General features: G+C 46.8%; 1 protein-coding gene across 1 annotated transcript in view; it reads right to left on the bottom strand.

Moving 5' to 3' along the window:
* Nucleotides 1-10487: 10487 nt before the first annotated feature.
* SCARA3 (scavenger receptor class A member 3) overlaps nt 10488-24384 on the bottom strand; it is a 33517-nt gene continuing 19620 nt past the window's right edge. The window contains exons 4-6 of the mRNA XM_080925855.1: nt 24094-24192; nt 21814-22857; nt 10488-12209 (exon numbers count right to left, since the gene is read on the bottom strand). Coding sequence (XP_080781981.1) covers nt 11758-12209; nt 21814-22857; nt 24094-24192 — 1595 coding nt within the window. The 3' untranslated portion in view covers nt 10488-11757. The remainder of the gene's footprint in view (nt 12210-21813; nt 22858-24093; nt 24193-24384) is intronic.

Here is a 24384-nt window from a genome sequence, read left to right as displayed (position 1 = left end):
GAGGTTTCTGTTCATGGTCCCCTAGCAGTGTGCTTCTGGGCTGGTCGAAGGGTGCGGTGGAGGAGAAAGCAGGTCACACTGCAGCTACCGTCAGGAAGCGGGGAGATATAGATACCACATTCAGCTGTTTTCCTTCCTCTTTGTTATTTGCAAAGGATCCCAGTCTGTTGAATGGTACTATCCATACTCAGGCGAGTTTTCTACCCTCTCTGGAAAGCACCCTCACAAACACACCAATGTGTATCTCCCAGATAATTCCAAATCTAGTCAAGTTGAAAATGAAGATTAACCTTTACATAGGGGATGACCCCAGTCTCCTACTTCTTCCAATGAAACCCTATGCCTCACAATTCTATCACCTCTACATGGCATAGTCTATTCAAGTGTAAAACATATTAAGCCTGCTGTAGTGGCTCATGCATTTAATCCCAGCGCTGAGAGTCAGAATCAGGTGGATTTCTGTGATTTTGAGACCAGCTTGGTCTAGACAGTGAATTCCAGGACACAGTCAGAGTGACATAGTGAGAACTGTCTAAAAAGAAAACCATCAAGGTACATCTTGTGTTCCATAGACCCCCCCTCAAATATCAAGGCAATTGTCAAGGATATTTGTTACTCTTCATAACCTGATGGTAAAGCCCTGCTGCTGAAGACAGAGCTTACGTTTTTGAACATGGTGAAATCGAACTGCTGCCCATCTAGAATCTTCACTCCTGCACAGGTACACTGTGCATTACAGAAGGAGAAAAATAAATGTCAGTATCACCCAGCTACAAACTCTGTGACCTACAACAGAGAGCTGCCCAAAGCTCTGCTGGTACAGTAGTGGCACACATATTATAAGAGTAACCAACTGCTTTTATTAAAAATTGGATGTGAGGTCCACACCAGAGATGGTGCTTATCCCTGCTAACAAGCTAAACATAGCAGTGCTAACAACTGCTAAAGTGGCCAAGAACCTGAGACTAGACAGGTCACAGGCTAGAGGAGGCCTACAAACTAAAAGGATAAAGGGAAAAGTAAAGAGCTCCCTAAATAAAGTGAGGAGTCAGAGAGGGGGTGATGTTATCATTAGACCATTTCCCACTGATTAGGGGTGTCCAGTTCCTTGGAACAAATTTTATATTTGCCATCAGAATTTCTAATTTCTTCTTGTTGTTTTTTCTTTGCACTTGACTACTTAAACTGCAACCAGCAGCAACCAACAACTAACCCACTATGCCTCTCAAGTACTTATAGTCCTTTTGAAAAGTTCCCAGAATTACAACTGTCACATAATCACAGAACTATCTGCAGCTGGCAAAATCATGCCCCTGCTAGAGCACGAGGCAAATCACAGTCACCTGCTGTGAAGCAGCCCCATATCTCCATACCTGGTATTGAAAAAAAAACATGTAACATTTCTGTGTGTTTTAGTGAAACCAAAACTCTAGAATTCCCACTACAGTAGGTAGAAAGACCGTAAGAGCTACAAAATGGTGGCTGATGCCAAAGAAATAGTAGGAGCTTTGGTGGCTGACTCCAAAGAAATAGTCTTTTAGATGTAACAGAACTGACACACATGTGAACTCAATGACTGTGAGAATGCACACAAGATCTGCACAGGTTCAAACCAGATAAAGGCCCAGCACAGAGAGGAAGTGGACACAAAGCCCCACCCCTAACCAAGAAGTTTTTTACAATTAATACCTGCTGAGAAAGAAATAAGATCAGTTTTCTCAAATGGTGTCTCACTGGTTATAGAAACACACTCCAGGGTAGCCTCCATGACTAGCAACAGTTGGCCAGCACAAAATAGACTCCATGTTTTTGTGTACGTGCATGTGGTTTTTTTGTTTGTTTTGGTTAGGTTTTTTTTCCTCCTCTTCTTCCTTCTCTTCCTCCTCCTTTTCTTCTTCTTCCTCCTCCTCCTCCTCTTCTTCTTAGTTTTCTATATTTTAGTTTTGTTAGCCTTGATTTTCCCTTTTTGTTCTGTTTTATTTTTGAGAAAGAGAGAAAGAACTTGAAGGTAGGTGGTTAAAGAGGTGAGGACAGTCTGGGAGTAGTTAGGAAGGGAGAAGAATATGATCAAAATGTATAAGATATTTAAATAAATAAATTAACCCGTAATCCATCAGCAAAGGTAGAGGCCTTGTGATACAATCACTTTTCTAAAGCTCCATCTGCGTATCCAACTCCTTTGTCAACCATTACAAATGTCTCTCTAAAACACAGAGACACTTAAAACCAGAGATAGTCACAGTACAACACTATCTTTAACACTCCTTTTAATGTGGTCTCATAATAAAGTTGAGTTTAAATTTTATTTCATTTAAAAAAAAAGCTACTTTTCACAAGTTATTTTGTTTGAGGTAAGGTCCAAACCCTGGCCACATCTTGTATTTGTTGAGATTTTTTTAAACTTATTTTTTTCAATAGACTTCTATTTGAAGATTAATTTCAAGTATATTTAGTGTGTAACATTTTCTCTGATCTTGCATGTTACCTGTTTGTTGAAGAAGCTGGATCTTTCTGGGTTAGGTTGGCTATTACCACAATATCGTGAAGATGTTGTTTAACACATTTCTATCTTTGGATGTTAGCTGTGAGTTGGAGAATGGTGTAGATGCTGGATTATATTTTGGGTCTGTTTTCTTTTCTTTCTTGTTTTGGCAAGACACCTTCTTAGTGACAAGTTTGCTATGGTGTCCTACCAAGAAACACTCAGTGTCTGGCTCCGTCTAAAGGGAACACTTCCAAATTTCATCTTTAGGAAAGAAACTTGTTGTGGGATATTTTTCATAGATACTAAGTATGGGGCCTAATATGTTTATTCTTAATTTGGTGAAATTTTGTAAAACTTGTTTTCAGGACTTTAATTCACTAAGCCTTGTTTTTGTGTCTATTTTATTCTCTTATTTTGAAAAATGTTTTCTTTCTATCCTCATAGAACAAGACAGGAAACTACACCCCACTTTCCCTGTTCTTTGGAAGAGTTTGTGTTGGATGGGAATCTTGTCTTTGAGTGTTTTTGTAGGGTTTGCCTGTAAGACTTTCTCCATGGACCTGTTGTTTCTCTTGTGGGAGCATTTTAAACCACTTACATGGTTTCAGACCTTTTAGGATTTTTTCTTTCTTTCTTGAGTTTACTTGGTGAGTTATATTTTCCTACACATTTGTCTATTTCATCTGAGTTTTCAGAGTTATTGGCACTGGATTTTCACATTTCCTCTTAATTTCACCTTTCACAGGCTAACACTATTTGTACCTTCATGAACTTTTTCTAGTCAACATTGCCCCGGGAAGCAATTCCCAACCTATGGTTCACAACCTCTTTGGGGTCAAATGACCCTTTGACAGGGATTTCCTAGCACCATAGGTAAACACAGATAATTACATTATGATTCATGACAGTAGCAAAGTTACAGTTATGAAGCAGCAACAAAAACAATGTTATGGTTGGGGGTCTGCACAATATAGGAACTGTATTAAAGAGTCACCCATGAGGAAAGCCGAGAATCCCTGCTCTAGGGTGGCTCAGTTATTGTCTTTGACCCTGTCTGTTCCAGATTTTCTTCTTATAAACGACCAGGCATGGTGGCACATGATTGTAATCCTAGCACTCAGGATGTGGAGGCAGGAGGATCACAGCTAGAGACCACCCTCCACTACAAAGTTAGCTCAAGGCCAACCTGAAGTCCAGAAAACCAACTCAAAATTGAATTCCAAATTTCTTTCTTTATGTTTTTAATCCTATTAGTTGGTTCTTTCTGATTTACTGTGTTCTGGTTTACTTTTCCATACTCTGAAGCTGCCATCCTAGCTTTTCTTCTATGTCTAAAATAATACTTTATGGATGCTAAATTTAAGTCTTGCTTCAGCTACATTCCTAAACTTCTGACATAATCTCCTCATTATAAAACAGTTTGAAAATATATTCTGTATTTATTTAAACTAATTCCTATTCTAATTTCTCTGTGGAAATAAATTACTGCCTTATGATTCCTCTTAAACAGTGAGTTTTATCTTGTATTCGGTAGAATGCACAGATGATGGATCTACTTGGACAGGTTCACCTACACACACACATGCACACATATATGTACACATATAGGTATGCAGAAGCCCAAAGAGGCCAGAAGAAGGTGTCTGATCCCCTGGAGCTGGAGTTGGGGGTGGTTGTGAGCTTCCTGCTATGGGTTTATTTTAGCTTTTCTACTGTCTCCACTGAATGCTTGGTGTGGCTCACAGAGCAGAGTTGGTCAGATTTCCAACAGCACCTCACTAGTGTGAATGCTCAGTGTTCCCTAGCTTCCGGAGTTTCCTCAGCTCATGCCTTGCAGAATCAATTGCCCTATGAGAGATACGCACAGAATTAGGGGCTCCTTCTCCACACAGAATCTTTCTGCCTAGTACATTGGCCAGTAACCGGTCCCTTAATTTCTGACTTCTATTTCTTCCTACTATGACACCATTACTTTTGTAGACCAGTGATTCTCAACCTGTGGGTCTCAACCCCTTTGGGGGTTGCATATCAGATATTCTGCATATCAGACATTTACATTATGATTCATTACAGATATAAGGTAGCAATGAAATAATGTTATGGTTGGGGGGTCACCACAGCATGAGGAACTGGATTAAGGGGTCGCAGCATCAGGAGGGTTGAGAAGCGCCGTTAGAGTCACTTCTCTGTACAGAGGTTTGGGAGGAAGCCTCAGGAAAGAGGCTGAAGAGGACCTGGTGTTTGCCTCTCACATTCCTACTGCATATATAGTAACAATGTCGGCAGCTGACCATGTGATAGATGTGTGAACACATTCAGTGCGGTCCTCACCCGCCCTGCTAAACTCTGAGATGTCTCTGTCTAGAGGAAGGGCGTTCTTTGAGTAAGGTTGGTGATGGATGATGGGGGGCAAGTGAGTTCCAGTTACAACCTGAGAGTAGGGCAAGCTTGGCTAGGGGATGGAGCGGACCTGGAACATTTTGTGGAGAAGTGGTCATAGGTCACACGTGTGAGTAAAAACCACCCCATGGGGATTCCTCCACTCTTTCTCATTGGAAACAGAGATAGCTTCTGTCTGTAGTGTTTGAATGACCTGATCCTATAAAAGGTTGGTGTGAACTGAGGAAATGAGTAAGAATAAGTTCCAGTGTTTGATACAAGCTTCTCAGTGATGGAGCTAGGTCTGCACTCTCGCAAAGTTGGGTGCTGGCTTTCCTGGAGAGCACATGACCTCCTTTGGGAAACCTTCTGGCTCTCATGGAAGCACCCTCCCAGGTCTAGCTCCTGCAAGGCTCCTGCTCTTGATAATCTGAACACAGCAGTTGAAACTGCAGAGGCTGGCAGTCCTTTATTCCGGGCCATGTCACAGCTTTGTCACTAAAACTTGCTCTGAGATTCAGAGAACGCCCCTTTCTGTGGATTGAATCCTTCTCCAAAACACAGAGCCCACTGACCTCCTGAGCCCACCACTCTGGAAGAGATAATCTCAGTAGAACAAAGATATCAGTAAAACCTTCATCTATCTGATGGGACATCTCCTCAAAACCACCAAATTTATTTACTTACTTATTTTAAAATTATCCTTATGCGTATGTGTCTATGTGTGCGCAGAAGGGCAGGTGCCCGCGGAGCTCAGAAGAGGGCATCAGGTCACCTGGAGCTGGAGTTACTGGCAGTTGTCAACCCCCAGCATGGGTGCTGGGAACTGGATGTCCCCTGTGGGAACAGTGTAAATTCTTAACTACTGAGCCATCTTCACATCTTTAGATCATGTGACCCATCATTTCAGACTCTCTGCCTCCTGACCTATAACATGCCAGAGTGCTGTGCTCATGAAGAGGAAACAAGATAAGAAACAGAAACTGAAAAACCGTGTGTGCCTTTCTTTATCTCCTATGCCTGTGGATCTCAAACTTATGAGGGTCTGGGTCTGCAGAGCTTACTCCAGCTCCTCACCCGTCTCCACAACTCTAAACCAGTGGGTCTAGGGTGCCAAGCACAGGCTGTGCATTTTTATGGGGGCTCTGGGTGGTTGTTTCATAGTAGGTGGGCACCACTGAAGACATTGCATAAGCCTCTGAGCGGTTTCTGATGCATCAGGCACAGCCCTTGCACTTGGAAGTTAAAAAACAACAACAACAAAAGGAATAGACAGGTGAAGGCAAGTAAACCACATGGCTCATGCTTCTTCAGTTTAAGCAGCCCCCAAGAAGGCTGCTCAGTCACCCATGGGAAGTAAGGCTTTCGGGAAAAGCCAGCCCTTGGCAGCCCAGCCCTGGTGGAAAGTTCGCTGTGGTCAGATCATGTTTTTCAGCTCTTGCTTGACTCTCCAGAGGTTCTGTTTTGACAGGTGTACCCAGGGTTGGTGTAGTATTGCCAGCTCAGCCCTGGTCTGGGGAGAAGAGCTGGGGGAAGGGCAGGAGGTTTGCCCAGCCCTGTCCTGTTCTGTAGGAAGGAGGGAGGGACTGCCAACATGATCTGAGCCTGGAGTTTTCAGAGGTGGCTCAGGCACGCGGCCTCTAGGAAGGCCTATGCTTTCCTTGGGAAACCCAGGAATAACTTCAGGGCTTTGTAAACTTTGGAATTAAAGGCACACCAACACCAAAAAGTCTGAGCTTTGAACCTAGTAGCTGAAATCTCACAGGCTATCATCTGCCTACAAAGATTCAAACTTTATTATCTCAGCTCTCGTGAAATCCACTGAAGCAGCTGAACAGAATGGGAGGCAGGTAGGGCAGGGGAGGGAAGGAAGACAGCTTGATTAGGCCAGATAAATGTAAGAGCCCAGGCCCAGGGCAGTCAAGACCACCCACTCTCTGTTTTCTGAAGAAGACCCTGAAGGTCTAAGAGGTCAGTTCTGGGCCTACAGTCCCACAAGAAATAAGGGTCCATCAGGGCTGGAATTCGACCTGTCCCAGCTTGAGGTCCACTGGTGAGCCCTGTCAGGTAGTCCCCGCTACTCTCAGACAAGTGGCCTTCATCTCACCAGACCTCATGAGTCACACCATTTATTCCAGGCTTTCTGGCTCTGACCACCCACTCCTAAGCCCCAGTCAGCTCTTTGGACTTCCAACAGAATTGAAAAACTGTTCAGATCCTCTAAAGGACTCTGAGACGACATGGGACAGAGTAGATGAGAGGAAGAAAGGGCAGAAGGGCTAGCCTGTCACAATGCAGAAAGCATGCTGGCCACCTGCCCTAAATGTTCATTAGTGGAGTGGTGAGTGTCCAATGAAGTTTACGAAGCTTAGATTCTGTGTAATGGTCACCACCTGGGTGGGGGCTGGTGTCTTTCAAAGACTGACTGCTAGGTGCTCTGATGGATTGATTGACAGCTGCTAGGTACTCTGATGGATTGATTGACAGCTGCTAGGTACTCTGATGGATTGATTGACAGCTGCTGGGTACTCTGATGGATTGATTGACAGCTGCTAAATAGATGGGTTTATTGACAGCTGCTAGGTACTCTGATGGGTTGATTGACAGCTGCTGGGTACCCTGATCAATGATTGACTTATGCAGCCATCACCTCAGTGTGACTGAGCCACACTCTTCAGGAAATCACTAAGCTGTAAGTGAAGCCATAGGGTCGGGCTTAAAACTGTCTGGTTGGGGCTGGAGAGATGGCTGGCTCAGTTAAGAGCACTGACTGCTCTTCCAGAGGTCCTGAGTTCAAATCCCAGCAACTATATGGTGGCTCACAATCATCTGTAATGGGATCCGATGCCCTCTTCTGGTGTGTACTCATATAAACAAACAAATAAACAAATAAATAAATACCCAACTGTCTGGACAAGTGTGAGTCCTTACCTGCCGTCTGAGAATGCATTACAGTGGTGGCCATCTGCAAACTAGGAAGAGCTGGCACCTTGGTTTTAACCTTCCCAGCCTCTTGAAGTATAAGACAATAAATTCCTGTTATTGGACACCTGCTATCTGAGGTGTTTTCTAGTGGCAGTTGAGCAGACCAAATACCCTGGGTTCTGACTAGCCAGAAGATCTCCCCAGCAATCTTGTGGGAGGAAATCAGAGAGCAGTTAAACAGTTTGCCCAAGGCTGTCTCAACATGGATCTGCCTAAAAAAAAAAAAAACAAAACAAAACAGTCATGTCTGTCTGTGACCCAGGGAAGCCATCGCTTTACTTCAAACCTCAGTTCCCCCAACAGAGACTGAACACTATACACTATGAATGGCAGTAAAGACTACTATTATTCATAGTGAGTTACTGATTGTGAAGTGCCCAGGAACGGTATGTAGCCTCTGCCTGACTCTACCATTGCTGTTGTCTGGTGTGGACTTCTGGCCTCTGGGCTTGACATGGCCACTGCCACCTTGTCATCAGAGCAGCTATGATGACTCTTAAGTGACAAGATTGGGTCACCTAACATTCTCTTATGGAAGGGAAGGGCTGAAGGGCTCAGTTCGTTCATGACAGGCTCAGTCTTTCCTAGACAATATGGAAGTAGATAGTGATTGCTGGAGAGGGAGGGTGAAAGAGAGAGCAAGAGAGGGAGGAAGGGAGAGAGGGAGGGACACACACACACACACACACACACACACAGAGAGGGGGGGGGGAGAGAGAGAGAGAGAGAATGTTTCTTGGTGGTGTGTTTGTCTGAAAATTGCCCTGCTCCTGTGAGTAATCTCAGTTAAACTCGTTCTTGGATGGAGCAGTTTCTTTGTTCTGTGATTGCTCTCTCTGTGTGGGGAACAGAGATGGGATTCTCAGATAAAGCCACACAACACTGCTGTTGCCAGAGTACCCACTGGATTTAGCCGATAGCTTGCCCCTAGTTTCTCTCACTGTGAATCCTATTGCCACTCATCCCGGCTCCCGCCCTCCACCCATCTGCTGGTGCAGCTCTCCGCGTCAGGTAAACCTTGACTCAAGGGGTTAGCCATGGGGCTTTCACCTAGAATCTAGGGATTACAGCTGAAGGGCAAGGCCCATGGCTGGCCAATCTTAGTCCTGTTCTGTTGGGCCTCTTGTAAACAGAAGATGTTGGTCAAGAAAAGGAGATAGGATTAGAGAGGAGAAATCAGTAGCCTCTGAGCCATGGAGAGATTAGGGAGTGACCAGGTACCTGAGGGGAAGAGGAGAGTGTTTGTCTTCTCCCAGTAATCACAGGATTAGCTGGCCTTCTAGTTCCACAGCCCCTAGCTTACCCACAGCACCCTTCCATGGGGAGACCCTGTGAATGCATGTATGGGTTCCTCAATGGTTTCTGACTTCTGCTTGTACCTCAAATGGTCCTCAAGACACACAGTCAGGGGCTGGTTTGTAACAGCCCAGGCCTCTTAGGACTTTTTGTATCTTTGCTCTTACAGTTTTAGATTTTTTTTTAAATTCTTGTGTCTTGTCTCTCATTTTGTCCCCTAAGCCCATTCCTTGAAATTGGTCCCAGATCTAGCTTTGCTATACTTTAACTCCAAGACACTGGCTGATACTCTCTCTTTGGCTTTCTTTTATCCCAGGATCTGGCCTATTTCTTCCCCTACCAGTAGTGTGGCAACCAGTAGTTCAAGTTTTCAGGTTTGCTTGTAATCTCAGAGTGTGAGGTGACTCCACGTCTTTCCCGTTGACCTTGAGCTTCTTACCTGGGTGTCACCCTTCTCAACAAGCCCTGACTTATCACTGTGACTTGCCCCTCCCTCACCCACAGAGTTCCTATTACTGAGAGTTACTACCTCCCGGGGCCCCCAGACTTCCTCCTCCTTTCCCTGCCTGGTTTCATGTAAGCCTATAGCCATGTGTGCCTTCGCTAGGAAAGGTGACCACGTTGGGCTTAAGGCTTTGCTTACTCTCATGACCCTTAAGCCCTGAAGTCAGTGACCCTCATATGTCAGGTGCTGTGGGAAGGCTGTATCTCAGTGCCATGTGGATGGGCAAGTTTCATATGTGGGAGTCTCAGGTCAGCTCTTCCACATTTTTTACTCTTTCCGAGCACTCCTGATCCATGCATACCCCACATCAAACCAGTAGCAAGCAGGATTTGCACTAGGTCACACTTGACTTAGCAAATGAGCCCATTCTTAAACCCCTGGTGGAGCAGGCCCTGACTGATTTCCAGGGAACCTAGTTGACCTCTGTTCTTTCCCCCTTGGGGCAAGACTAGCCTGGTCTTTTCCTCCTTTGTGTTCTGTTTCTTTGATTTAAAGAGTACAAGTAGAAGCAGGAAGCATCTCTCTAGGGCCTGGGCCTGTCCTGTTTTCCGGTTTCATTTTAGCCAAATAGCTACAGGGCCCAGATGCAAACTTTAGGGAACATACTGTTTCCAGCTTGGCCTTGCCATTGGGAGTAATTCCTTAGACCTTTGTTTGGGCTTCACTGTCAACCACTAGGAGCTCCAAGATGATTCTCAGTTCCCGGATTCTGCAACAGAACCCTTGAAAGGGATACCTCTCTGTAGGTCAATATTGAAATGGATCCCTGAAGGGGTCACATCCTCAGGTTGGCTACAAACACTAGAAGACACATCTTTACTGGAAACAGCTCTTTACTGGGCCAGTGATAATGTGTTGCATGACATTATCATATATAGACAGGACAATTATATAGCAGGGGGTGGATGGGTAGTGCAAGCCAGTTGCACACTGATGTTGACAAGTAAGGTGGTGCAAAGCCTTTGAACGGGAAGAAGACAGGTCTCTGAGGCAGGGCAAGGGAGGAGACAGCTGTAGCCTCTGCCCAGGAGCGTCTGAGTCTGCTGAAGTGGAAGGAGCAGGGCAGCTCTAAAGACAGTGAGTCAAGACAATGCAGGCCTTTCCCAGCATCCCTTTCTGCCAGCGTGTGCAAGAATTTCATGAATGACGAGAAGTAACATCAAAGGTTCCTTGTGCATGTTTAGCTTTTTCAGATGCCTGGTCCAGCTTGCTGTTCACGTGGGAAGAACTCCAGCCATCTTAGGTCATAGTGGGGTGAGGTCAGTGTGCATCTGTGTCAGGTCAACCAAGAGGAGGAGGCAAGAGCCTCCACGTTACCAGCTTCTTTCTCCTTGGCTATTACTGGGAACAAGGCATGGCAGACTAGGTTGGACAAGGGGTGCCTTTGGAGAGAGGAGTTTACCCCGACTTGTCCTTCCACCTCCAGACCGGTGGTCTTCCTGGGAGACAAACAGCAGTCAAGCAGGATGTTCTGGGACCTGTAGGCTCTTTGCCTGTTGATACAACTCCGCTTGGGTTCCTTCCAGGCCACTCTTGAGATACAGAGGTAAGACGGAAGAGACGTGGATAAAAACCCTCTGAACTTGTCAGGGTCGCCATCCATGCACAAGGCCTGGGAACGCCAGCCAGGCAGATTTTTCTTGCCCTTTGTGGGCCAATGTAGCTTCATATGACTCTGTTGGGTTGGGAGGCTGTTGCTATCCCTGGATATCTATTATTCATCTGTAATGCCCCAAAGGTTTCCCTGGATATTTCTTTCAAGACCTGGCTTGGATGGGTGTTAAATCATTGCAGAGACCAGAGCTAGTTACCATTCAAGAGACCTAAGACAGTCCTCCCCGACCAGCAGGCTCTCACAGCCTTTCCTTCTAACCAACCATAGAAACCCAGTAGGGCCCCCTTTGGCCAGCAGAGAAAAGGGGAAAAGGGTGAGCTGTTTTCCTATGGTACAGTCATTATTGAGATGCCTAAGGCTATACAGTCAGCTCTATGAGACACCTTCATATTAGGACCAAAGTACAATGACTGTAGACAGTAAGTCCTTCTGGCTGCTTTCTCTGATGCCCCACCCTCAACCTGCATGGCAACATCAGGCCAAAGACTTTTTTCAGTAGGGGCTCTGGTTCCCTGGTGGACCTGGAGGTCCAGGTAGTCCAGGGGGACCCTGAATGCCTGGTTCACCCTTAGGCCCTGTGGCCCCTCGCTGGCCTGGTGAGCCTGTCTTTCCTGAAATCCCTGGCTTTCCCTGAGGCCCTGAAGGTCCCGGAGACCCTGGGGGCCCCTCTGGACCTGGGGGTCCGACATCCCCTTTGGGGCCTGGCTGCCCCCTTGGCCCTCCTGTGCCAAAGCTTCCCTTTGAGCCTTTGAGGCCTGGAAAGCCTCGGGGACCAGTTGGCCCTCTTTCTCCTACAGGTCCTGGTTCTCCAGGGTGCCCCTGAGGACCCTGAGGTCCCGGGGGTCCCAGACTGCCAGCATCTCCTTTAGGTCCTCTGTTACCAACAGGTCCTTTGACACCTGTATCTCCTTTGAGCCCTCTTGGTCCTGGTGGGCCGGGGACACCTAGGATCAAACAGAAGAAGAGACAGGTCATTCTCAAGACTTTCTGCAAGCAGAGCGGGTGCAGGGATAGCTCAGGTTTAGACAGACACTTGGCTCAGAGCTGGCACCTCTGGGATATTAGTGGTTGCTTTTCTGTTTCTGAAATGGGGGGTTAGGTCAGTGTGTTCTATGCAACAGCATGTATCAGTGCCTTGCATGGGTCTGGTGTCCTGCTAACAGTCCCAGGTCTGACTTTCAGGCTCTCCTGCAGCTTCACACACACACACCAGACTTATTCTGTGGCCCTGGGTCACCTTCATGCTGACTAATGTGACCTGCTGCTCCAAGCTCCTCACCCTCTGCCGTTCCCCGCATCTCCTTCTCAGAGTGTTTCTGTGTGGAAGTGGAACCAGATCCGTGAATATCTATTACAACCCAAACTGGAAACCAGAGCCTGACTAGTCAGCCCCCCTAGAGCCAATACAATTCTTCCAGCCTGCTCCTTCCACAGCTCCGCCCAGCTCATGCGGCATGCCAGCAGAGATGGTTTCCGGGCTGAGGACAGCTGATGGGTCACAGTAGCAGCCTAGCATTAGAAAAACCAAGAGATGGGGCCTGCCCTTTTATCCCCAGAGCCCCCCATTGCAGTTACCAGCACAGCACAGGCCAAAGCTGATGCCCACACAGGGTCTACCTCCCCCAGCCTGGCAGGTCTCTCCGGGACCTGGCAAAATCACAGTGCCTGCCCTTATTCTGCTCCTGGCATCTGGACCAGCTGAGATTTGGAGAAGCAGAGGGGCCACTGAAGAGCGGAGAGGCCCTGTGAGGTTGTAGGGCAGATGGAGCAATGCTAGGTAATCCTCGCCTTACTAAATATCCCCTGTAAGACAGCTGAACCGATTTTAACAAGCGCAGCTTCAGCCATTCTTAACACAACACTACCCAACGAATGTCAAAGTGCCCTGTGGCTCTACATCCCCTTGTCCTGAACCCCACCCCACCCCCATGACTACTAGGTAGGCACTTACTTCTGCCTTTTTGCCTGTTCCTGCTTGGAAGATTCTTTGGATTCTTCCCCCACTTTCCAAAGGAACAGCAGCTGCCCTGGAGACTTCTCTAAGTCCCCTGGTTCTCCACACGCCACCCATGTGCACTCTCATCATAACAAGGGTGCTCTGCCCCGCCCCCAGGGCATCTGCTATATCCTGCTTTCTCCTTGGGGCCCATTTTCTCCAGTGCCACTGTCTTCTGGAAACAGCCTCTATTCTTTGACCCAGAGGAGCCCAGCAGCTACTGTGAGGGTTTCTAGGCTCTCCGTGCCAGCAGCATAGGAGAAAGGGCAGAGCCAAAAGTCTGCTGTGCCCGCCCAAGGCACTACCAATCATTGCCTCGGTCTCTCCGGGCAGATCCCAGCCTTCTTTTCCTAGGAAGGGAGTATGTGCCCATCATCCTTAGGGCAGGCATTTAAGTAGAAGTTTCAGTCTCCATCATACTCCCATTTGATTGTCCCGAGCATGAGAACAAGGAGGGCCCAGAAGAGAAAGGCCATCTCTCTCTCTATGCCCCCTCTGTGGCCAGCACTGCTGTTCCAGCCCTGAGAACCCAGGTGAATCCTAGGCATCAGGAGAACAAACGATGGCCACCTCTCCCAGGCTTCCTCCCACAGACACCACCTCTGCCCCCAGAGCCCTCCAAAATGAACTTCCAAGTCTCTCTCATCCAGTTTGGAGCTGTCTAGGGGAAGGGAGGGAGCTCTAGAACCCTTCTCTGAGGATCCCCGTGGGGTCCATAAAGAGCAGGGAGAGCCAGGCATGAAGGCTGTAAACTGAGTACTTGACAAACAGAGACAGGAGGATTGGGAGTTCTGGGCCATCCTGGGCTACGTAGAGTCGGGAGCTAGATAACAAGACCCTGTCTCAAGAAACAACACTCGTCTAGCATGTGCAAGGTCCTAGATTTCATCCTTGGTACTTAAAAGGGGACAGGGGGATGGAAGGCTCTTTTCTTAGATTCTTGGGTGATTATAAGAATGGTGAGCAGGAAGAGCCCAATCTATCCAGGGACAGAGTCAACCACCAGCAGTCAGCACAGTGGGATGACTCAAGGCTGAAACCAAGGCTCCCACCGGGACGTTTCAATGACCCGTCACTAATAAGACACTGGTGTGGACAGAACACAGGGCAGAGAAAAGGAGGGCTCAAAACCGCTCTGAGCAGCCAAGAAGCAAACACCAGCATAGTGGCTGAGGTAAGGAGTCCCAGGGAGGCCGGTCATTATTTAGAAAGCCACAGACTGTAATTAGGCTTTCGGGCCCATTAGGGATCAACCACAACTGACTGCATGTCTGAGGTACATAGGGTGGGTGGTGGTTCTGTAGTCCATACCCAGGATTAGGGAAGATGAAAGAAATGGGAGTGGCCAGAGAAATCTAGTATCTTAAGACATGATACTACCCATCCATTGGCAGGAGGGGTCCATGATGCCTCTCATAGTCCACTTACTAAGACAGAAGAAACTAGAAATACAAGAGTTGTTCCTTGAGTGGAAGGATGCCCAGTGGAAGATGCCCTGTCCTGTACCCTGAGACCCAGGTTGGTAGGTCAGCTCCAGCATTATCGTATTAGGTGGCTGGGCCTGATCTTCCAAACCTCTTTCTCTCTGTTCACTGACTTCATTGACTTCAGCCAGGGAGTCACAGCTGCAGCTATGATCTCCCAGAGAACATTGAGAAAATGCTGATAGACTTGTGTGTCTGTTCAGGATGGGCTGGTGTGAGCAGGCTACACTGCCAACCAAGGGTAAGAGAATTGTTAGAAACAAGACAGAGCATCTTCCCGGGAGCTCTGGAGTGACACCAAGCTCTGAGATCCCAGGAGAAGAAGCTCCCTGATGCCAGTCTGCCAACTTCTGCTGCTTCTCCTCTCAAGGCACTGCGGGGAGTGATGGTTCTATAGAGAGGCTGGGAAACCAAGGGAAAGAACACAGCCAGGGCACCAAAGAACACAGCAGCTTTACAAGACTGGGCAGACCAAATGGGGCTCACAGCTACTGATTCCTCTTCACTGCCAACTGCATACAAAACCCTGTGCCAAACAGAACAGGACAGCCTGTCCTTTCTTTAAAAAAAAAAGTCTATCAATCACTATCTATCTATAAATATATTGATATGCCTATCTATGCATCTTTTTATCTATCATGTATGTATCTACCTGTTCATCTACATATCTGTGCATCTATCATCTATCAATCTATTTATCTGTGTGTATAGAGTATCACTCGCATTATATGTGTGAGCATGTGTTTAGATCTAAGGACAACTGTTGGAGTCTGTTTTTCCTCCTTTCTTTCAGGTCCTAGCAGTTGAACTCAAGTTTTCAGAGTTAGCAGCAGGCACTTCAACCTGCTGAGCCATCTTGCCAACCTTGCTGTTCCCTTCTTAGCATGTCAACTCCTGGATCCTTATGGGTCCCAGCAGGATATAGCAGGTGGTACTTACGGAACAAGTCTGCAGGGTTAATTCTTCTGCAGACTTGGCATCTGCCCTCTGTTCATACACTCATCGATTCGTTCACTGAGTAAACACTCAAGAGTGCCTTGCAGTAAACTGTTAGACATCAGTGAATAGGGCAATGAGTCTGTGTCATCAATAATTTCACTTTGTAAGGATGCCTTCTGTTGACATTATTGCTGGCACAGATTCTCACGACTACCCCTGTGGTTTAGGCGGGGCAGGTATGAATGATCTTGTTTGTGCCAGTTCATTTTAATTGCCAATGTGACACAACGTAGAGTTGCCTCCAAAGAGACTTTTAATCAGGAATTATGTAGATCAGGATGGTCTGGAGGCATGTCTTATAGGGGGTTTTCTTGATTTGTTCATTGATGTAGGAAGTCAGAGTCCCTTGTAGGCAGCACCATTCTCTAAGCAAGGGTCCCTGAACAGTATAAAAGAGAAACCTAGCTGAGAGTAGACAAGCAATTAAGCAAGCAGGCCTGCATGGATTCATTTCTCTCTGCTCTTTCCTGTTGGTGGGATGTGACTACCTGCCTGAGTTCCTGCCTCTATTTCCCCTCAGTGATGAGCTGTAATCTGGAACTGAAAGCTGAATAAGCCTTTTCTTTCTTGAGTTGCTGCTTGTCACAGCAGCAGGAATTAAAATAGAACACAGTGGGTGATGAGACAGAGCTGAAAGTGACAAAGAGCCCTCCCTACCATAACTCCACTAACGAGTGGTGATTTCTTCCTCTCTAATTTCCAAAGGATAGTCCTAGCAGAGACGCTGTCTAGCACAGACACTGTCTAGCACAGACATAAAAATTATCCCAGAGACCAAGAAGAGATAAAGATTCTAGGAGAGGTGTAACCAGCATGGATACCACCACAGGACTTCTGTTTCATAAATGGAGGCTTAGAATTAGAGTGGGAAGGGGCTGGTCCTACCCCTTCATTTACAGATGACAGAGCACAGTTGCAGAGATGAAACAATTCTGCCTGAAGTTCTAGAGCAAATTATAACCAAGCCTCCTTCTCTTCAGTGGATACCGGACAAGCCTCCTCACTGTCTATGTTACCACCGTATTCCTATCTGTGTTCCTCTGCCTGTCAGCCCCACACCAGCCGGGTAATCCTTCATTGCCAGCTCCAGTAGCAGAGCCTCAGCGCATGTTCGAGGGTGGGTGATATGTTCCCTCTTGAGTGAAGTGTTCAATTTACCTGGGAAGTTTCTTTCAGATAGGAGAAGCTGTAGACATGATGACTTATAGATCAGGAGGAATGCTGGCCAACAGATATAACTTAAAATTATACCTTAGAGGTCACACACGTGGCATCTCCTCGGTGAAATGGTGTGGGAAGCTTTCAGTTCCCATGGAAACCCTCAGTGCCTGACTTTGTTGCATAAACACAAAATCAAACAGCAATTAAACATGTTCCCCCTACTCCACCTTACTAAACAATATCAAAGAGAAAATGAGCCCAGGGGCATTGGAAACATGAAGATGTTGGACTGACGGTCCCACCGTGCTAGAGGTGAGGTTTTGTGATAAGAATTCTGTTATGGTCAAGGCAGTGGCAAAATGTCAATCTCCAAGGATTCCTCCAGGTACTGTCTCCTCCCGCTCCATCCCTTTCCCAATAGTGAAGCAGAATCTAGGTAGAGATGTCTGAGGTTCCTGCAGGCTCATGCATGCTCTGAGCATCTCCTGAAATAGGACTAGTGGGGAGGAGGAGAGAGATAGAGAGATATAGATAGATAAGTAGATAGGTAGATAGAAAAGTAGGTAGGTAGGTAAATAGGTAGATAGATAGATAGGTAGATAGGTATATAGATAGATAGATAGGTAGGTAGATGGACAGAAAGGTAGGTAGGAAGATAGATAGATAGATAGATAGATAGATAGATAGATAGATAGATAGATAGATAGATAGACAGACAGACAGATAAATAGGAAGAGAGAAAATGTGTGTGGTCATACATGGTGTGTGGGCATATGTACCAATGCAAGGTGACTTTGTCATTTGATCTCCGGTATATGCTTTGGAAATAGGCTCTCTCACTTGGCCTGGAGCTCACCCTTTTAGGTAGACTGGCTGCCCAGTGAGTCAGGGGTTCTCTTATTTCCACTTCCCCAGTGCCAGGATGACAGGTGTGCACTGTTTGTCTATGAATACTAGAAATGGATTCCAGACTCTTGTGTTTGTACAGCAAACACTTTACCCATAAAACCTTTCTCCAACCCCCCAGGATTTTCAGTCTCTTGTGACATGCACATATCACTTAACCATACTCTCCTGTCTTAGGTTACCTTTTTATAAGGTAGAGTCACACCTTGTAATGTATCTACCGTTTCTACCATCAACACCCCCCACTTCCTGTGGAGAATATGTCCAAGTGTTCCAGGGGATGAGAGAAATCACGAATAGTAGCAGACCGCAGATACACCACTTGCTTCCTTATATATGCCTATGAGAAAGGCACATCTCTCTTAAACGATGCTATTCCCCACTTAGTGTTTCCAGATCATGGTCAAGCACAGAACTTGGAACTGCAGATAAGTTGAGGGTGGGGAGGGGGTTGTTACTGCCCAAGGCTTGTTATGAAGATCCACAAATCAGTGTGTGTAAATTGGCTGTCACCTCACCTGAGAAGCTTGGCATCTCCTCTGTTCTCCAGTGACCTTAACACTACCACACAGTTGGCAGGATATGCACCATAAGAACCATCACTGGAGCACAGCACCCTAGAAGCCACCTCGATGTGTATCTTTGGTGAAATATGGTGGCAAAAGTTTGGTTCCCATAGACATTCTCAGTGTCTTAGCTTCATTGCAAAAATAAACCATGGCAACAAGCAAATAGTACCCTCCTCCTTGACCTGGTCAGTCCAGAGGAAAAAAAATGGTCTCTAATGGAAACCCGAACACACTGTGACTTCAAGAGTCAACACAGACTTAGGACTAGAAGACAAAAAGGAGCAGAGTATCTGTGAGATAGGTTCCAAGACCAAAGGTGACCCAAGTAAGTGAGCAGGAGAGGGGCCCTGCTTTGGATACTATAAAGAATACAACGGCTGAAGGAGACTGGATAGAGTGGACTTCAGACCTCCTTCCCATGCTGTGACATCATAGGGCCTAAAAGACATTTTCATCAGAATTTGGGAATCAAAGAAAGATCATAGGAAGGTACTGTTCACAATGTTGCCTAAAGACCCACCAGCACAGGGTGACCCACCAGCAAAGGGTGACCCACCAGCAAAGGGTGACCCAGCACAGTGTGACCCACCAGCAAAGGGTGACCCAGCACAGTGTGACCCACCAGCAAAGGGTGACCCAGCACAGTGTGACCCACCAGCAAAGGGTGACCCAGCACAGGGTGACCCACCAGCACAGGGTGACCCACCAGCACAGGGTGACCCACCAGCAAAGGGTGACCCACCAGCACAGGGTGACCCACCAGCACAGTGTGACCCACCAGCAAAGGGTGACCCACCAGCACAGGGTGACCCACCAGCAAAGGGTGACCCACCAGCACAGTGTGACCCACCAGCAAAGGGTGACCCACCAGCACAGTGTGACCCACCAGCAAAGGGTGACCCAGCACAGTGTGACCCACCAGCAAAGGGTGATCCAGCACAGGGTGACCCACCAGCACAGGGTGACCCACCAGCACAATGAGACCCACCAGCACAGTGTGACCCACCAGCACAGGTTGACCCACCAGCAAAGGGTGACCCAGCACAGTGTGACCCACCAGCAAAGGGTGACCCAGCACAGTGTGACCCACCAGCAAAGGGTGATCCAGCACAGGGTGACCCACCAGCACAGGGTGACCCACCAGCACAGGGTGACCCACCAGCACAATGAGACCCACCAGCACAGTGTGACCCACCAGCACAGGTTGACCCACCAGCAAAGGGTGACCCAGCACAGGGTGACCCAGCACAGGGTGACCCACCAGCACAGGGTGACCCACCAGCACAGGGTGACCCACTAGCACAATGTTTGCATATTGCTGCCACTTTGTGTTCTGCTAGGTTAGAAGATCCAAGAGGACAAATGCCTTCGGCAGAGACACAGTGGTGACTCAGTTGATCAAGAAGTTAAAGACCATCACCTGAGTTCTTGACTCTGGGTCAAGAGAGAGGGAAGAAGGAAGGGAAATGGTGTGCTTACACACATGGCTAAGGCCATAAGAAAACTTGTGCACCCAATCTAGGCATGAATACAAATGGCTTGGAAGCCTCAAAAATCTGACCAGGAGTAGCCATGGTCCACAGGAATGCTGGCTGAGGGCTAAGGGGATTGGAAGGAAGTGGAAGATCGAGTTATAAATCTCAGCCATGACCACTAGATTGATGACTAAAGTAAGATGTGCATTGTCTCGAGCATTGTGTCCTTGCCACTATCACCAGATCCATGTGCATGGAACAAAACCTTTGTTTCATTTTCTCTCTCAATCAGTTCTTTGTCATCTGTCTGTTAAAGCGCAGGACACATGGACTGCATTGACCCCACAGTATTTGAGTTCTGAGAAAGGAGAGTGAAAATTTTTCTATAACCCTCCTTCTGTGGAAAACTTTAGTGTGTGTGTGCTTTGATTTTACACAGGATAATTCACTGTATCATGTGGTAGCTGGAAACATGGTTTTACTACCAACTTCATTTGGAGATTAAGAGTGGCGACCAAGGAACTGTGTGTGGGCAACAAGTTAAGAAGGTGTAGATTCACGATGTTTAATTTTATGTATCAACTGTAAGGGGCCATGAGGCACCTAGATAATTGACCAAGTTTTACTATGAGTGTTTCTGTGAGGGTGATTTTTGGTGAGGTCGACATATGGATTGGTAGACTGAACAAAGCCAATTATCCTCCCTAATGTAGGGTTAGCCTCGTCTAAGCAGTTGAAGGCCAGATAGAACATAAAGCTCGGGCTCTCCTGAATCAGAGAATTCTTTCTGCCTGATATTCTTCCCATTAGGTCTTTACAGATCTTGGACTTGCCAGTTTTCTTAGTCACACAAACCAATTCCTTATGATATCTATGTATCTATGTATGTATTTATGTATCTATCTGTATGTATCTATGCATCTATTTATGTATGTATGGATGGATGGATGTATCTATATCTATCTATATATGTATCTATCTACCTATCTACATATCTACGTATGTATGTATGTATGTATGTATGTATGTATCTATCTATCTATCTATCTATCTATCACTTGGCTATCATTTATATACCTCCATTCTACCAGTTCTGGTTTGTTTGTTTTGTAGAATTCTGGTGAGCAAAAGAACTTAGGGAGATTATAGAATATAGAAAAAGAACTCATTAGGTTGGTCAGTCTGTGAGTGACAAATGGTTGGACAGGTAGACAAAGGCATTAATGAAGGGGCAGAATGGGAGAAAGTGAGCTTAGATGGTTTCAAAAAGACAAGGTCTAAAACCTTGCCTATGAGGACTAAAAGAAAACCATGAATAAAATAGAATTTTCTACAAAAGGCAAAGTTAAAAACCATATCACCTTCACTAAGAGGTTTACAAGACCCTCCCTGACTCCCTTCCTTCTTTTTTTTCTTTAATTTATTCCTTTTGTTGAGATAAGATTTTACTTTATATCTCTGACTTACTGTATAGCCCAAGTTGGCATTGAGCTCATGATAGTTCTCCTGCCTCAGCTTCCTGAGTGTTGGGATTATAGGGGCGCACCACTAAGCCTAGCTCTCAAAGGCAGAATTTTTCCAACATTAAAAGCTATTTATTTTTGTTTGCATATAGCACATGTGTGCATGTGTTGTAAAGTCCAGAAGAGGGCTTCTGATCCCCTGAAGTTAGCATAACAAGTATCAGCCTCTTTATGTGGCTGCAGGGAACCAAACCAGGGCCTCTGTAAGAGCAGAGTGTGTGCTTAACCACTGAGCCATCTCTCCAGAGCCTCAAAGATGCCTTAAAATTGCCTGCTCCCCTGGGAATTGGTTACAGGATGGTTCTGGCCATCTATTTTCCTATCTCGCATCTTCTATCTACGTACACACTCTTGGAGATGTCCATAAAATTAGGTGCTCCAGTGTACAACAATAACCCCAAGTGCCCAGCGAGGTCTGTCTACCCCTTTTCTTACCTCGGATGACGGTGACATTGCGAAGGATTTCCCCATGCTGTGTGTCCACAGCCTTCATTTCCTCCATGATCATGGAGAGGTTTCGGACATTGAAGTCTAACCGAGCACTGAGCAGACTGAAGCGCTCCCTGAGCAGATCTGTGGTGCCCAGCATGAGGGAGACGGACTTATTCAGGTAGTAGAGCTCCTCGGCGTGGGTGTGGAAGCCGAGTGTGCAAGACAGCCGCACGTCATCCAGGTACTTGAGCATGCTGTGCACGTGGTTGTCGGTGGCGTTGATATTGGTGAAGATGGTGCCGATTTCAATCTCGTGAGAAGCCATCCGTCCTTCCAGAGACTCGAACCTTTCCACTGTGCGATTCTGGGCATATTGGGTGTGGTATTGGAGGTCATGCATGTTCTCGTCATGGTCATCCAAAAAGGAAGAGATATTGTCCAGCTGGAGCTGTAGGCCCATGACCTGTAGCACCAGGTCATGCATGCTCTCAGAATTCTGGCTAATGCGCTGCGAGGTGGCCCCCAGGGTGGCCTGAATGGTCTTGGCAATTTCTCCCGTCTTGGCAGAGGTGCTCCGCAAACCTCCGAAGAGCCTGGTGTAGTTCTGCCAGTCAGTAACGATCTTCTGTAGGGTCAGGGTCTCCTCGTCTGTTTTCCTCTGGATCCCATGGATCCATTCTGCAGTCTGGCCCACTGTGAAGTTGATCTGGTGTACAGCAGTCTTGACATCATAGCACTCCTGGGTGAGGTCCTTCAGGGTGACGTCCATGCCTGCTGTGGTGGCCTGCCAACCCCTCACCTGTGCCAGGAAGAGTCCCAGGGACTGATTGACCTGGTGAATGGAGAAGGAACAACTGCCCATCTCCTGGGAGATTTGACTGCTTGTGGTGGAGAGCAGCTCATGGGCCTGGGAGGTCTGGTCCAGTTGGACCTCCTGGGCCAGCAGCATCTTCTGAAGCCCCTCCAGCTCCTCCTGGAGCTTCCTGATCTCTTGCCCCAGCTGCTCAGCCTCACGGCAAAAGGAACAATTGATCAGGGCTTTTGGGTCTTCAGGAGAAAAGGGGACAACATTTTCAGTTAAATGGGACAAAGGGTTTTTGTGTGTGTGTGTGTGTGTGTGTGTGTGTGTGTGTGTGTGTGTGTGTGTGTGTGTATACATGTTTTCTATGTGTGAATGCATACGTTCTCACTTGTGGAGGTCTGAGGGCAACCTTGAGTTTGAGATAGGTCTTCTTGCTGGCCTGGAGCTTGTCAGTCAGGCTAGACTGGCTGGCACGTGTGCTCCTAGAATCAACCTGTTTCCACCATCCTGGCACTGGGATCACAAACTTCTGCCACCACACCCACCTTGTCCATATAGGTTCTTGAGACTAAACCCAGGTCACAATGCTTGTATGGCTGAGTTGTCTCCCTAACCCCAGAGGCACTTCTTGAAATGCAGGCACAAAGAACTGGCAAGTGGCTTCTGGACCCTGCTCACTTTCCTGCTGTGAATATCCCTCTCCAGCCCCAAGAAAAGCTTCACCATCCCCAAAGAACTCTATCTTTACTCTGCAATAGAAATGCAAGATTTGGGCTATTTACCCCGCAGCAACAATGAAGTCTCAAGAATGGATTTTACTAACTGTTCTGCGGGGGTCCAGAACCTCATTGTGCACCCATTTTAAAAATTCTATATACATTCTAACATCTGTTGTCTTGACTAATACCTCATAATATACTTGTGGGGAAGGTGGCTCTGGGGACTTTTCCCCTTGTGACTCCTGAGGAATAAGGGATAGAGAATTAGCTTGCCAAACAGAACTCTGTTACTGGGAATCAGGCTAACACTTATTATTCAAAACAGAGAAAATGGCCTTTAACCCCACATCTGCGATGGCTGCTTCTGACTCACTCTCCCTTAAATGTTCCTGATTGGAGCAGGGGCTAGAGACCACTGTGAACTGTGCTGTGGCTGAAGGCAGTGATTTGAAATGGAATCATACGTCAGGAGGCTTTGCACAGTCTTAAAAATCATTTGAGGCATAGGATGACTTTTGAGAATGGACCATGCTTTCTTTCCTTCTCTGCATATGGTCTCTGGCTGGATCAACAGCCCAGAAAGGAAACTCTCCCCAGGCCTTGTTGCATCTGAGTATCCCAACCCTCCTCAATGGACAATGCTCAGCCAGAAAGGGAAGTGGAAACGACCATTGGCTGGTCTTAGGAAGTAGGCAGTACTTGTCCATCTCTGCACAATAAGGGGGGGGGGGTCCCGCATGCTTCTGGTCACTAGAACCTTACCCAGTCCTTGAAGATTTTCTTGCACTGTTACAAGCTTCTTATTATAGATGGACTGTGCCAAGGAGATGTCTTCTGAGAGGGAGTCCACCTTTCTAAAAACTGAAGAGACAGAAGAGATAGCTGGCTGGGGTCATGGTTCAGAAGTAGCTGCCATTAGTAAGATCATTTTCATTGGTCTGCTACTGAAACCATCTGTGCTTCTCCCAGGAGAAAAGCTCCCTTACGGCCAAGCCAAGATGCTTCTTACTGCCTGAGTTAAGCACATGTTCCTTCACAAGAATCATAATTCAC

This window comes from Micromys minutus (genome assembly GCF_963924665.1).
Source record: "Micromys minutus genome assembly, chromosome: 12".
Lineage (NCBI taxonomy): Eukaryota > Metazoa > Chordata > Mammalia > Rodentia > Muridae > Micromys > Micromys minutus.
This window is presented reverse-complemented; position numbering and strand designations above follow the sequence as displayed.